Source organism: Protopterus annectens, chromosome 4.part0 (assembly GCF_019279795.1).
Source record: "Protopterus annectens isolate FY-2018-M chromosome 4.part0, PAN1.0, whole genome shotgun sequence".
NCBI classification, from domain to species: Eukaryota; Metazoa; Chordata; order Ceratodontiformes; family Protopteridae; genus Protopterus; species Protopterus annectens.
Genome location: NC_056733.1, coordinates 389435704 through 389449821, shown reverse-complemented (window position 1 = coordinate 389449821; position 14118 = coordinate 389435704). Strand labels below are relative to the sequence as shown.

At 40.1% G+C, this 14118-nt stretch overlaps 1 protein-coding gene across 1 annotated transcript in view; it reads right to left on the bottom strand.

The window, feature by feature from the left end:
- Window positions 1–14118, bottom strand: part of SLC15A4 (solute carrier family 15 member 4) — a 1071506-nt gene that overhangs the window by 99842 nt on the left and 957546 nt on the right. Inside the window, exon 7 of the mRNA XM_044068344.1 lies at window positions 12056–12214. Coding sequence (XP_043924279.1) covers window positions 12056–12214 — 159 coding nt within the window. The remainder of the gene's footprint in view (window positions 1–12055; window positions 12215–14118) is intronic.

Sequence of the window (14118 nt, the reverse complement as noted above, 5' to 3'; positions counted from 1 at the left end):
TTACAGTTGGTCATAACTAACCCTTAATTCAGTGAGCAGGATTTTTTTTCTTTTTCCCCCAATTTTTTTTTTCTTTTTTTTCTGTTAAACTCTTATTATGTTACATTCAAAATTACCTGGGGATGAATGGGGTCTGTTAAACGATAACTTTCACCAGGAAATTTTGTTAGTGTCACAGAATGTTAAAGAGGCATCTACTGCCAAAAGTTAATGACATTACTAATATTCTAAGTACAGGGTACAAGTGATATTCTACAGGAAACTAAATAAAAAAGGCAGTGGGATCAGCCTTTCAGAAATGGAAAACAGGAAGAGTGTTCTCCTGTGCTTCTTCCTCCAAAAAAGGGGAGTTGTTATGCTGATACACAACAATCCTTGGAATGGACAATCGACAGGGAATTAAAGGATGACAAGGACTGATGGGCTTATTATTCAGGTAAATACAGAGCAGAATCCCTTAAAGGTTTGCCATTATGGACCCAGTGAGGATGACCCAAAGAGTAGGAATAAGTTTGACCAAGGTACAGATATAGCCTAATTCTTACACTCTTTTCATGGGTCTGTTGTGGGAGAGGGCTTCAAAGTAATGATGGCTCCAATGCTGGACAGAATCCCTAGCGGAACATCAGTTCCTGGAATATCTAGGAAGTTGTAGCATTTTGTGGGGAATTTTCAGCTACATGACATTTGGACAACGCATAACCCATCCTTTTTGGATTATACATAATGTATTATGTACTGGGGTGGAGGGCAGGTTGGATCATGGGCTACTGACAAGGTGGCTGTTAAGTGAGTTGAGATCTCGTCTGATACAATCCAATCGCCTGTTTGAAAAATTCCCTCGTTATGTTTACTTATGAACCCAAAGTAAGGTGATCACTCTTTTTACAGTGGAACTTTGATACACTTTTGTTGTGGGATAATGACTCATAAGCAGACTTAGCTCAGCTGATATTTTCTTTATGCGACTCTTACCCATTCCCTAATAATATCTTTACTATATGGAAGAGCTTCAAATAAAAGTGCAGGGAGCTTACAACACTGATTAGGTTCAAGAAAGATAAAGCATAAACACAATACATAGCTTTATTAACCACAAAGTTGGGTATTAAGGAGAAGGACTTTAAAAGAAAGAAGAGTAGAGGAAAGCAAATTTTATAGGAAATTAAGTATTTGACATGGGAGATCAAGCAAGTACAATATAGGAAACTTCAAGAGAGAAGTGGGAAAGATGTAGCCTTTTTTATGAGGCCACAGGCATTTATTCTAATAAACTGACTGCATGGAACTCTAAACAGTGGGCACAGAGCATGGAACTCTAAAGAGCGGGCACAGAAGTCATGGTGTCCAACTATTAGGGATGCTACAAGGGCCACCCACTCAGATCCTGCCAAGCTAAAGAGGCTACTATTAGAAGAGAAAGTGCTGACCACAAATGCTAAGGGGGGGGGGACTTTCATGTCTCAAAAATCTACTATGGCTGAAGATCTAGGTTGACCTGTTCCAAGTTTTGACAACCCTGTTACACAGCAGGAGATGGAAAATGATGTAGATGACCTTCCTAAAGGACAAGCTCTGGGCCTGGATGCACTTGCAATGGGTTTCTACAAATTCTTGAAAACGTTATTAGCTAATTTTCATTTGCATTTCTATTAACAAGCAAAGGCAGAGACTAAACAAATAATGCAATCTGGCTATCTAAAAAGAGCAGAATGCTAACGCAGGATAAAAAAGCATGTGAAGAATGGCAAAAATACAACATACCACAACATCTTGTAAACTTCAGAAAGCTTCTGAATCCTACTAAAAAACAAATAAATGAAGGCAAAAAATCATACTATAATAACTTCCAGATTAATAGTAAACAACTCTAAAAACTTCTAGACAGCCATTAAAGAAATCTTACATCACGGCCAAAAATCCAACCCTAACTCCTCTCCCAATGACTCACCACTCATAACTACAATACAATTAATGTCTTATTTCACAGATAGTATAACATCCTAACCACTGATTCCAGCACATCTGATCCCAGCCCTGCCCAACAGCCATGTATCACCATATCCACTTTCACCTTCAAACCTGTACCCACATCCTATATAAAACAACTCTTGAACAAACTCAAACCATGCTCTACTTCAGCTGATGACATTCCAGGTGAGTACCTTAAAATAACAGCCTACAGCATTGCCTATCCTGTCTCAAGCCTTATAAATAAGTTAATAAGGAACCTCATGTTACCTCAGTCTGGAAAAAGTCATACATTATCCCTCTGCACAAAGGAGGAAATTCGACAGAAACTACAAACTTTAGAACTATAGCAATCTTACTACCCCTCCAAAATACTTGAAAAATGTATTCAAAACAATTTCTACACTACCTCCTGCAGGAAGAACTCCTATACCCCACACAACACAGCTTAATTCCTTCCAATAGTACTAACACTGCACTTCTAACCTTTATAGATACTGTCAATAAAGCTAGAGATATTTACAAACTAGTCTCCTCCTTATTTCAAGGCTTGTCTAAAGCCTTTGACACAGTTTGTCACAACAAACTTCTACTTCAGATGTCCTCATCAGGTCTCTCTCAGTCTACCCACCTATTGTTCAAAAGCTACGTACCCAACAGGTTTTAGTCAGTTATAAATGGCACTGCACTTTCTCTCCATATGTCCCAGTCATCACCAGTGTACCACAAGGCTCTATCTTTGGTCCTCTCCTCTAACATTCTCACCAACAACCTCCACACATACACAAAACAGGCATCCCTAATACAGCACGCAGATGACTCCATACTCATTTGCACACCTGACAACATGACACACCTCCAAAAAATTACTAGCTTTAATAGCCACTGAAACATGGTTTTGTAATTCACAATTCATGCTCAACCCTAAAAAAACTACTACTCCCCCCCAAATCCTTTGAATTTTGTTTTTTTCATGAGCAAAGGCTTTTCTCTTGACAATACAACCACTGAAGTCACTTCTCGTAATAAATTATTAGGGATGATAGTGTATTATAATCTTAAATTTGACCTGCATATACAAAAATTGCATATGAAAAAATTATCAAAAACTAGGGACGCTTTTCAAAGCCAAAGCTTTCTCACCAACACATCTAAAATTACAGTTACCACTACTCATCTCCCCCACACACACTTCCTTGTTGTGCTCTCATTCTTATTAACCGCCAGGCATCACAAAAATCAAAACTTCAACAACGCTCTAACAAAGTTGCTAAATTTGCAGCAAATACCCCTTTCAGAACCCACCACTGAATACCACTAAAAAGCCTAAATTGGTTAGAAATAACATATGCACAGCTATAAAATTATCCAGCATCCATCTACTTGTCCCACACTAAAATAACATTCTGCACAACTATGTTCCCAGTCAGTCATTACGATCCAGTGACCAAAAACTCATGTCTGTTCACAAACCTATCAGATCTGCTGGGCTGGAACTCCTTACCTGTATCCATCAGGTCAATACCCTCCCCCTCTCATCCTTCAAAACCACTCTGAAAGACTTCTTAGCCAAAAGCTGGCTCTGCTCTTGCTCAATACTAGGATAATTTATATCTCTAAATGTGAACATGTACCTATTCATACCTTACGCCTCCTTATTCTTACTTCTTTCAATTACTCCCCCCGGCTTTCTCTCTAAATATACCATAATCTTGCTTTTCTTTCACTTCATATTGCAATTTCTGTTTGAATTATACTAACTTACCTTAAGTTCTCCACAAACTAACTAAAATTTCTCTAAATATTACATCATTGTCATGTGACTTGTATATACACTCTTAACCAATGTTTTCTTATTATGTCTAATTTAATATAATTTAAACTGCAGATGCTTTTTGCATTATTTTTGAAAACTGTAAAATTATTCTTAAAATGTTTTGTAACACCTGGAGCTTTTCTTCCTGGGCCTTTATGAAAATGGGCCCCTACCCAGTCAGACTTTCCCAGTAATCAAATGTCAATAAATAAATAGTACAGTGGTTTCCCAGGCTACAGTTCAGACCTAAGTAATTAAGTTACTTAAAAAGAAAACAAAAAAAAAACCCCATAAAGACCTGTTATCTGAGCTAGCTATAAGCTTATTTACATTTTACAAACGGAGTTGAAAATTTCTGCTAAATTGCTTGCAACTAGGTTACAGTGTATCATCTGTCATTGCCAAGGGAGAATCACTTTGACTTTAAGGTAAGGCTTTAAGGGAGGTGCCTGATGCAACCAGAAAGTACAGTTGTGTACACTTACCATAAATGTAGATGTTTGAGTGTGTTCACTGTTGCAGTCCTAACCATTGGGATTATCCATGCTGTGGTAGCAGTCAGTCCGAATACCAGAGTCAAGGTTTTGTGCATCGTCTGCTGTCACTTGCTGGCTGATGTCAGGTTGTCCGAGCTATAAAGGAAAGCAAGCAATGCCATTACGTCAGGTTTTTCTTGCCTTAACTAACCACCAAAGAAGTCCAATTTTAATAATTAGTAGTAGTCCTGGGGTCAGAGACCCCCATAGAAATATGTCTCTAAGGAAAGCAGATATCAGCGGGAAGGAGGGAGGGAAAGCATGACTGCAGCAGTGAATACACTCGAACATCTACATTTATGGTAAGTGTACACAACTGTACTATGTTCTTCGTGTTTCACTGCTGCAGTCCTAACCATTGGGAAGATTCCCAAAGCTGAGGTGAAGGGTGGAAGGTTAATATTAACTTAAGGTTGGGTGAGCATGTCCTGTAGAATTGCAGAGGCAAATCCAGTCCTAGCTTTTGAGAATAGATTCAGATGGTAATGCTTGGTGAAGGTGTGGACTGAAGTCCGTGTGGCAGCTTCCAGGATGTCCTTGGTGGGTATCCCTCTAAGGAATACTGTGGAAGTAGAGGTTGCCATAGTGGAATGGGTTCTGATGGTCCTAGGGAGTGGTTTTCCATGCAAGGAATAGCAAAATTGGATGCAGTGTGCTATCCATTAGGAAATAGCCTGTTTGGATATTGGTTTCCCCTGTGCCCCTGTTTTAAAGCTGACCAAGAGCTGGTCAGTTTTCCTGAATATCTTTGTACGATCCAGATAAAATCTGAGTTGCCTGTGCACATCCAAAGAATGCAGTATCCTTTCCCCCCTTGTTCTGAGGGTTAGGGAAGAGGGTGGGCAGGTGGATGGCCTGGTTGAGGGTACTCCGAAACCACCTTTGGCATGAAGGAGGGACTGGTTCTCAGGGAGACCCTGTCTGCATGGAGGATGATAAATGGCTCAATGGCCATTAAGGCTTGAAGACCTGACACTCTTCTGGCTGAAGTAATAGCCAGGAGAAAGGCAGTCTTCCAAGAGAGGTACTTTAGTTCTGGGGATGCTGCAGGCGCGAAGGGAAGCAGAGTAAGCTTTTCTAAAACATAGTTCAGGTCCCAGGCTGAGGTGGGCTGTCTTCTGGGAGGCCTGATATTAGAGGCTCCTCTAAGGAAGTGTTTGATAAGAGGGTGGGAGAACAATGGCTGTTCTCTATCAAAGTGTGCTGAGATGGTACAGGCATGGATCTTTACGGAGGAGAAGGAGAGACCCTTATTAAGAAGCTCAGCAAGATAATCTAGAATAAGAGGAATGGAGGGCAGATGTACGTCTGCCCCGTTGGACTGGCTCCAGTTGCAAAATCTTTTCCATTTTCCAGCGTAAGATTTTCTGGTGCTGGGCCTTCTGAATTCTGTGATGATATCAAGGACTTGCTTGCTTAGCATACATTCCTTGTTGGTTTTGGTAGAATAAGCCATGCTGAGAGCTTGATTGTAGCATTGTTCCCTCCTGGGATAGCAGGTGAGGTATCAGAGGTAGCTGCCAGGGGGGCTGGTGAGATAGGCTATGCAGCAGTGGGTACCAATGCTGTCTGGGCCAATCTGGCGGAACTGGTACTGCTCTTGGTTTCTCCTCCCTTATCTTGATTAGTACTTTTGGAATGAGAGGTAGAGGTGGGAATCCATACATAAGGAAGGTATTCCAAGGGAAGGTCAGGGCATCGACCTTCCAGGCCAGGTGATGGTACTACCTGGTGCAGAATTTCTGTACTTGGTGAATTAAATGAGAGGCAAAAAGGTCCACCTGGGGGGTTCCCCACGTGTGAATAATTTGCAGAAAAATGTCTCTGTGGATTTGCTTAGGTTTCTGCTTAGGAGGTCGTCCAGGGTGTTGTTGACGCCCGGTAGGTACTGGGCAATAAGATGTAGTCCCATGGATGAGGCTGCTAGCCACAGGTTCATGGCTAGTCTGCACAGGGGGTAATATTGAGTCCCTCCCTGTTTGTTGATATACCAGCTTGTAGGAACTTCCTGGCAGAAAGCTGGATTTGGGAGGCCAGAGTAATGAAGTATTTTGGTAGGAAACTTTGTTTTTCTGGAAACAGAAAGGCCATTTGCTGTTCTGTGTCCAGTAAGGCTCCCAGAAATATGATTTTCCTGGTAGGTGTCTGTTTTGATTTCCTTTCATTGATAGTGAACCACAGAGAGGCGAGTAGGGTTTTTACAAATGAGAGGTGCTGCAGGAGAAGTTCCTTGCAGTCTGCCTGGATGAGACAGTCATCCAGGTAAGGGTAAATCTGTACATTGTTTTGCCTGCAAAAGGAAATGTCAGGAGCTAGACATTTGGTGAATACCCTGGGAGCAATAGATAAGCCAAAGGGGAAAGCAGAGAATTGAAAGTGTATTGATCCTGCTCTGAAGCGCAGGAATTTTCTACAGGATTCCCTTATTGGGATGTGCAGGTAAGCATCCTTTAGGTCTAAGGTGACCATCCAAGCTTTGTTTGGCAGCAGTGGTAGAAGCTGTTGTAAGGTAAGCATTTTGAATTTTGGTATTACCAGGAAGGTATTGAGAAAGGATAGGCCCCGGATGGGATGCCAATTCCCCTCTTTCCTGGAAACAAGGAATAGTTTTAAATAAAATCTTTTTGCAACTTATTCTGGAGGTACAGGTTCTACTGCCCCTAGGGATATTAGGTTTTGCACTTGTTTTAGTGCTTCTGCCTACTGGTTTGGCGGTAGGTCTGGGTACCCTCTTGGAGGTGGTAGTTTTTGGAAATTGAATTTGTACGCCTGAGCAATGATTTTTAAGACCCACTGATCTTTTGTTATAGAGTTCCAATTTTTTCTGCATAGAGACAGCCTTCCTCCTAGCTTTTGGTGTGGTGGAGGCAGGCAGAGATGGAAAAGGTAGTTATTGAGAGTTTTTTTCCATACAGGGTTGCTTTTGAACTCCCTGCTCTAGTGTCTGGGGGGGGGGCACTGTTTTGTACTTTGCTGGCCCTAAGTTTTAGTCCTGGTGGGTCTGTCCCTATGGGTTTTGCCTTGTGCCTGCCTGTTTGGTGCAGGAAAGGGCCAGTGTTTAGAGGAAAATTTTCTGCTGAACTTAGGAAGGTGTACTTGGAAGAAAGTCTTTAACAGTCTGCATCGATTTTTCTTTGTCTTCCATCTTTCTAAGTACCTCTTCGGTTTTCTGTCCGAACATGCGGTCTTTATCACAAGGTGCATCCATGATTTTAGCTTTGACATGATCAGAGGAGGCTGTTCCTTCAGCCATGCATGTCTTCTGATAACAGATCCTGTCACTGCTGCCCTGCTAGAAGCTTCTAGGGCGTCAAATCCACAGTGTAAGGAGTGCTTTGTCACCTGAGATGAAGAGTGCAGTAATTCTGCTATCTCTTTATTGTTGGCAAAATTTGGAAAAGCAGAAATTTTCTGTTTCAAAAATTCCAAAGTGTGCTGTTGCTATTTTAACATATGGAACTGACGGTTCAGAGCCCTTATAGTTAATGTTGCAGAGGTATATACTTTTTTACCCCATCTGTCTAGGGCCCTAGATTAATTGTCTGAGGGAGTAGGATTCTTTGCAGAGGTAGCCTTAACTCCCATAGGTCCCTGAGTAATCACCTCTGGATGTGTTATAGGATTTCTGTAGAGGAATTTATGTGAGTCAGGTACCCTGAAGTATGTGTCAGGTTTTCTGGGGGCAGGTGGAAGGCTGGATTCTTGGTAAACATAAGTGACCACCTCCAAGATGGGTGGGATGGCCAGAGGCCTGTGCTGGGGTAGGTCCAGAAACTCTCATAGTCTTTTCTTGGACTGAGGGAAATCCGTTGATTCCTATTGGAAGTGCTCCCTGAGCGTGTGGAGGGATTCCCCAAAGGAAAATCCTCCGGAGGTGATGCAGAAGGAATAGACTCTTCTGCATCTGAGTCTTCATAGGCAGTAAGAGAATTTTTCTCTTCAAAAACAGAGGAGTCAGATCCCTCTGAGTCTAAATCCGAATGGATGTCTGCAGAAGGTTCCCTTCTCCTTTTAGCTGGTGTGGCCTGATTACCCCGGATAAAAGTGATTAGATCTTCCGCCATTTTAAGCATTCTAGTTTGAGGGAGGGGGAGGAGTAGTGGAATGGAGACTTTTTGTTGTTTTCTTTGGAGTAGCTCTAAGTCTGGCCTGAAGAGACTCCCTCAGTACTATCGGGTGTGTTAGCCGAAAGAGGGGGTGAAGGCCTTGAAGTGAATTCCGAAGTGCGAGCGTCATCCTTGGAAGCCGGTGCCTGCGTAGCAGCTCCAGACCCAGAGACAGAGACTGCTGAAGGCTCATTAGACAATGCAGTTTTTTGTGGCATGCAGGACTCTGAAAGAGTCTCAGTAGAGGCCTGCGAACTAATCAAGTCGGGCATAAGGGGCTGCAAAAACGGCTCACTGAATTCTGAAGAACTGATGATCCTTTTAGCGGTGGTGTCGTTGGAAGGTTTGGCCTTATGCGGTCTGTCTCTATCCTTATATTTACTTTTTTTGGAAGATCTGCGGTTTGCTGACTGACGGACGCCATATTGGTAATCGGAGACGGAAGACGAAAATATCTGGCTACAAACAGAGCTCTACGATGAATAGTTCTAGCGGTAAAGAGGGCACAGAACCAACAATGGGGTGCATTGTGATCTGGGCCTAAGGAAGTGACAGTAAGAATGAAAGTCTCGGTGTAGTAATTGCTTTCCACAGGCGATATAGTTACTCACTTTTTCAGACATCGGTTAGTGCAAGAAAAAGGAAGGATCCCCAACGGGGTACTTGGCTTTAGACATTTTCAGCTCAAGTTCAAAATCTGGAAACAGCCAACCGGCACTGTTGCGAATGGCTTCTGCTATGAGCTCCAAGGCAAGTAAGACTGAGGTAATGGCGTCGCCTGCTCAAATTTATAGATCGAACAACCTGACGTCACTCAGCAAACAACAGCAGTCGACGCACAAATCCTTGACTCTGGTATTCGGACCGACTGAGGGCTACCAGAGCATGGATAACCCAATGGTTAGGACTGCAGCAGTGAAACACGAAGAACATCAAGGTTTAACATTCAATGGTTCTGCCAAGTAAAAGGCTGAGACTCAAGTGGACTGTTGTTAGGTTTTAATAAAGCCTTAAGTACTTCAAATTTGGATTTTCTTTGGGATATGTTGAGACATTATTCATTTTCAGACAGGTTTATTGAATGGGTTCAGCTTTTATATTGTCACCCTATGGCTCAAGTGTATACAAATGGTTACCTATCCAGACCAGATGCCATTTTATGAGGTACACTACAATGTTGTTCCCCTGCCCCCACATATATCCCTTCTGGAAGTTAGTTATTGATAGGTTTCTGCAAATAAGATACAATTCATTTTGCCTGTTAATGAGGGAGAAATTGCATCCTTTCACCACTTGATTTGCAGATTAATGCATTGTGTGGCTCAATGTTCCTTACTCACAGATGGTGGTTATGTTGGATAAGCTAGAAGAACCCTCTCTTGAGAAAGTGAATAGGAGGAAAGCTGTCTTTTTTTTCTTTTTCTAGGACAGCTTAGGCTCAGGAATAACACCAGTTTGGCTATTTGGTTTAGTCACAGAAGCTACATACCTAGATTTTATTATGAATATGGACATGAGTATCTTTTTTGTTATAAAACTTAGACTAGTGTAGAAAATATAAAGGGATTGCATCGTCACTCGAAAATATGTAAATTTCACCTTTTGGAAAGATTGGTGTCAGTGCAGATGTTTGTCCTGCCTCAATTTCTATTTATTTTACGGCATCTTCCACAGGCAACTTTCTGTCCATAAACTAATAGTACATAGAGGATGATCTCCGATTTTATCTAGGATGTTATAATGCCCAGAATTAATAGAAACAGGCTCTTCATTCTCACAAGATGTGGTGGTTTTCTGATACCACATTCATTTGAGTATGGCAGAGCAATTATTAGGAGGGGGGAATGTTTAGCACAGCAAGTCAGTCAGTGAAGCTGATATGATTTCTCTCTGAATTGCAGCTTCATTGGCCCACCAACAATATCTATCTATCTATCTATCTATCTATCTATCTATCTATCTATCTATCTCATCTTACAGATCGGGGAATTGACATATGACTATATAAAAACATTAGAGCCAATTCAAGGCCCAAGGAGGGTTTTGTAACCCATTTTAGATTCATATTGAACCATCCCATTACCCCGGTAGACTGGAAATTCACTAGGTGGAATGGCTGTATTGATGCATAGATTTGCTATACCTCAGATGTTTGGGAAGTATCATTCATGGCAGTTTGAACACTGGACCAAATCGAGAAGATTTTTGTACTCTTGTCCCCCACCAATGACAATATTGACAGTTGCGTGCTTGTATTACTTCTTTAAGTTTAGGAGGTGGGAGGTGTTATGCAACTGGCATAGATGAATGGATCTTGACTCTCTCACTTAATGTACCAATTTAAAGTTTTTTTTTTTAATCACAGCCTAATGGAGGACCTGCAGATTGATGATCTAGACAATTTAAACAAATGGAACACGATATTTGCAGCTGTGTACAAGGTTAAAACGCAACATGCTTAATGCACAACACAAGCTAATGTGTGCTTTCAGAATGGGGAGAAGGAATGCAGTGCTAATTCTGCAAAACAATTTGCCCTACAATTAAAACAAATTATAGAGATAACAGAAAGTGTCCCAAATGTGTGACTGCAGCACTAATCAGTCATACACTTGGATATAAAAAAAACATGACCACACCACGGCATCCTGAACAATAAGACTAAGCACTGTCTTAAGAAACCAACTACAGGCAACTTTAAAAGTAATCATAATCATGGCAGTTGGCTTCGAGGATTAATAACCTGTTAATGAGCCGTTTCCTGTAGTCCAGTGGTGCAAGGTTTAATTCCTCAGTCTCCATTGCTTAACTGTGCGACTCTGAGCAAGTCACTTAATCAGACGCCCACTCCCAGGCTGAGTCTGAAAAAGGTTCATGGAGATCAGTGTTCTATCCGGGAAAACAAACCAAATAAATACAATGTCATTCTTGAAAGATCAAGCTATAATGCAGGGTTGGGGAGGTGACAAAATGGTTAAGGTGTTTACCTCACCGTCACAAGGTACAGGGTTTAATTCTCAACTTTGAAAATTTAGCTAGGTTTAATATGACCCACAAAGGCAGCTAGCCTAGTAGCTACTTACAGACGTTATAAACATATGATATAGTACCACGGCCTGAACAAATAGTTTTTTTTTTTTGCCTAATTTATCCATTCCATACTAGGAAGTCACACACTGTTTCAAAACCTATAAATGACTTAATGAATTCACTTGATAACAAGAGGTCATGGTTCACGGTTTCAAAGGCTAAAGATGATGTAATCTACTTCAAACACAACCAAAAAGTACTGATCTAAGGATGCTACACAGAAAATTGGAAGAATGATGTGCAAGTCTCCGGTATTTCATTATTAAAAAAAGTAAATTACTAGGTAGCTGGAACAACATTACAGCAGGACATGAAATGCAAAGACAGCCAAGGAAATCTACAGGCAATAATAAAAAAGGGAAGGACAATTTTAATTTTTAACAGAAGCCAAAGTAACCTTCTCTTTAATAGGTCAACAAAGGAAGTTGTGGTTTTTCAATAGTTGCAGTCTCACAGCCCCTCATCTACAGTGGCACAGCTGTCTGCTCTTTTTAATATATTAGTCATATGGGAGAAGTACGTGTAACCTAACTTACCAAAGTCCGTCTTGCTACTCATCCATCCAATCCCTTTTAAAGACACAAGTTCAAGGAGACCAATACCAACAAAGGAGCCAATTCCAGAAAAGAAAAAGAACAGTCCCATTATTGCACTTTGCATCGATTTAGGAGCTGCAGAGTAAGCAAATTCTAAACCTAAAAGAAAAAATAAAAATGCATTAAAAACATGTAAACACATTCTCAAAAAAAAAAAAAAAAAAAATGAAGATAACTCCTAAGTTTGACTTTCTGTTGGTAACTTGATTTGATTTACACACACACCAAAACAAAGAGAGGTTTGTTTTTTCCATAATGTGCTTCACGAGCTTATCTCATTTCCTAGTTCAGCTACCTTGGAACATAAAATGTTTGTAATAATCTATTAAAGAAAGAAAGAGACAACTTTATCTAACCTACAATTCCTTAAACAGAAACGTAATAAAAATATAACCAGCTTAATTCTAAAACAGACAATTACGAACAGCTGCTTACACACACAAACACCTAACTATACCCCCCCCCCCCCAAGGAACTTTCAGATACAGGAATATAAATAGCAATGCCACTGGCATGCTACTGCAACAAGGAAGAAAGTGCAAGTACAGCAAAAACAGGAACAAATCCATACGAAACAGAAAAAGGAAGAACAATTTTTAGTTTAACAAACAGAGAAATCTTTTTCTTTTTAATATGCCAAGGCAAACTACTTGCAAGACTTCCTAGTACCTTATTTCCAAATTAAGCCTCTAATATTATCATGTCTGGGGCTGTTAGTATTTTTCATGACTTGTTTGGGTAACTATGTCATTTGTCCACTTGTCTCTGACATCGTGGAATCAACTACCTTCCTTGATGCAGCGAGTTATCCTGAGACAGTATGAAAGTTTAAGTTTTACTTAGCTAGTTTCATTCAGTGTGGGTTAAGAGCTAGTTTCATTCTGCGTTGGTTAACCAAAGCAAAGTAATAATACACATAGACCTTCAGGCTCAGCCCAACAGAACGCAGTTGTACAGGAGGAAAATGGATGCTGAGGGACTTGCACTGTAAAAGCAGTCTGTAAACAGCTCACAGCCTTAAGCTTCTGTGTTTAAAATATTCATGTCTTGAGGAGTGTCTATCACAATCCTGAACATGAATCTGCTTTTAATTATTGTAATTTATTTTCTCTCTAGTTATTTTACAATTTTTATGGTGAACTTCATGTTCTCTCCTTTTCATATTTGCCTTTCTGGGAAAGTCTCTAGGTTTTGGTATTAAAAACTGGAATAAAATAAAGCCACATAAAAAAAACAGTGGACACTTGCATAAGCCTCTGTCTAGGCTAACTTTAAAAATGGTAAAGCTCTCACTAAACTTGACTTTCTAAACAAGATGAGACACAGCAGTTACCCAAATGGTAAAATAATGTCATCTTTTTCTGTATTAAAGGCTACAGTCTAAACTGATCAGCACTCCCAGTCAACAAATTTAAATAAATAAATAAATAAAATTATGACAATGTCCTTTTATTTATCCAACTTAGAGTTACGTGAAAGGAAGAGCATACCTAGCATTCAATCAACATTTACCAGAGAAATGAGTCATATCTATCTATTTATTTATTTAATCACTTTTAACCAGATAAGTGAACTGGTCATTATGGCTCTTTTTGAGGTATGACATAGACCACATATAGAGTCTCTAGCCAACAAACCAGGGTTTTGGAAGGTGGGAAAAAAACAGAATATCTGAAAAAAACCTCCAAGACGTACAGACATTATAAGAACATGCAAATTCACACAGACCTTGACCAGAGGATCAGAACTGAACCCTGGAGCTGTGACACAGATATTAACCACTGCAATACTGTGCTGCACCCCCAATCTTATCCTAGAAAAGAAGTCAGGATATACACACACATATATATATATATATATATATATATATATATATATATATATATATATATATATATATATATATACACACACATATACACATACACAGATATGTATAAAAAAAGACATATATATATATATATATATATATATATATATATATATATATATATATATGTGTG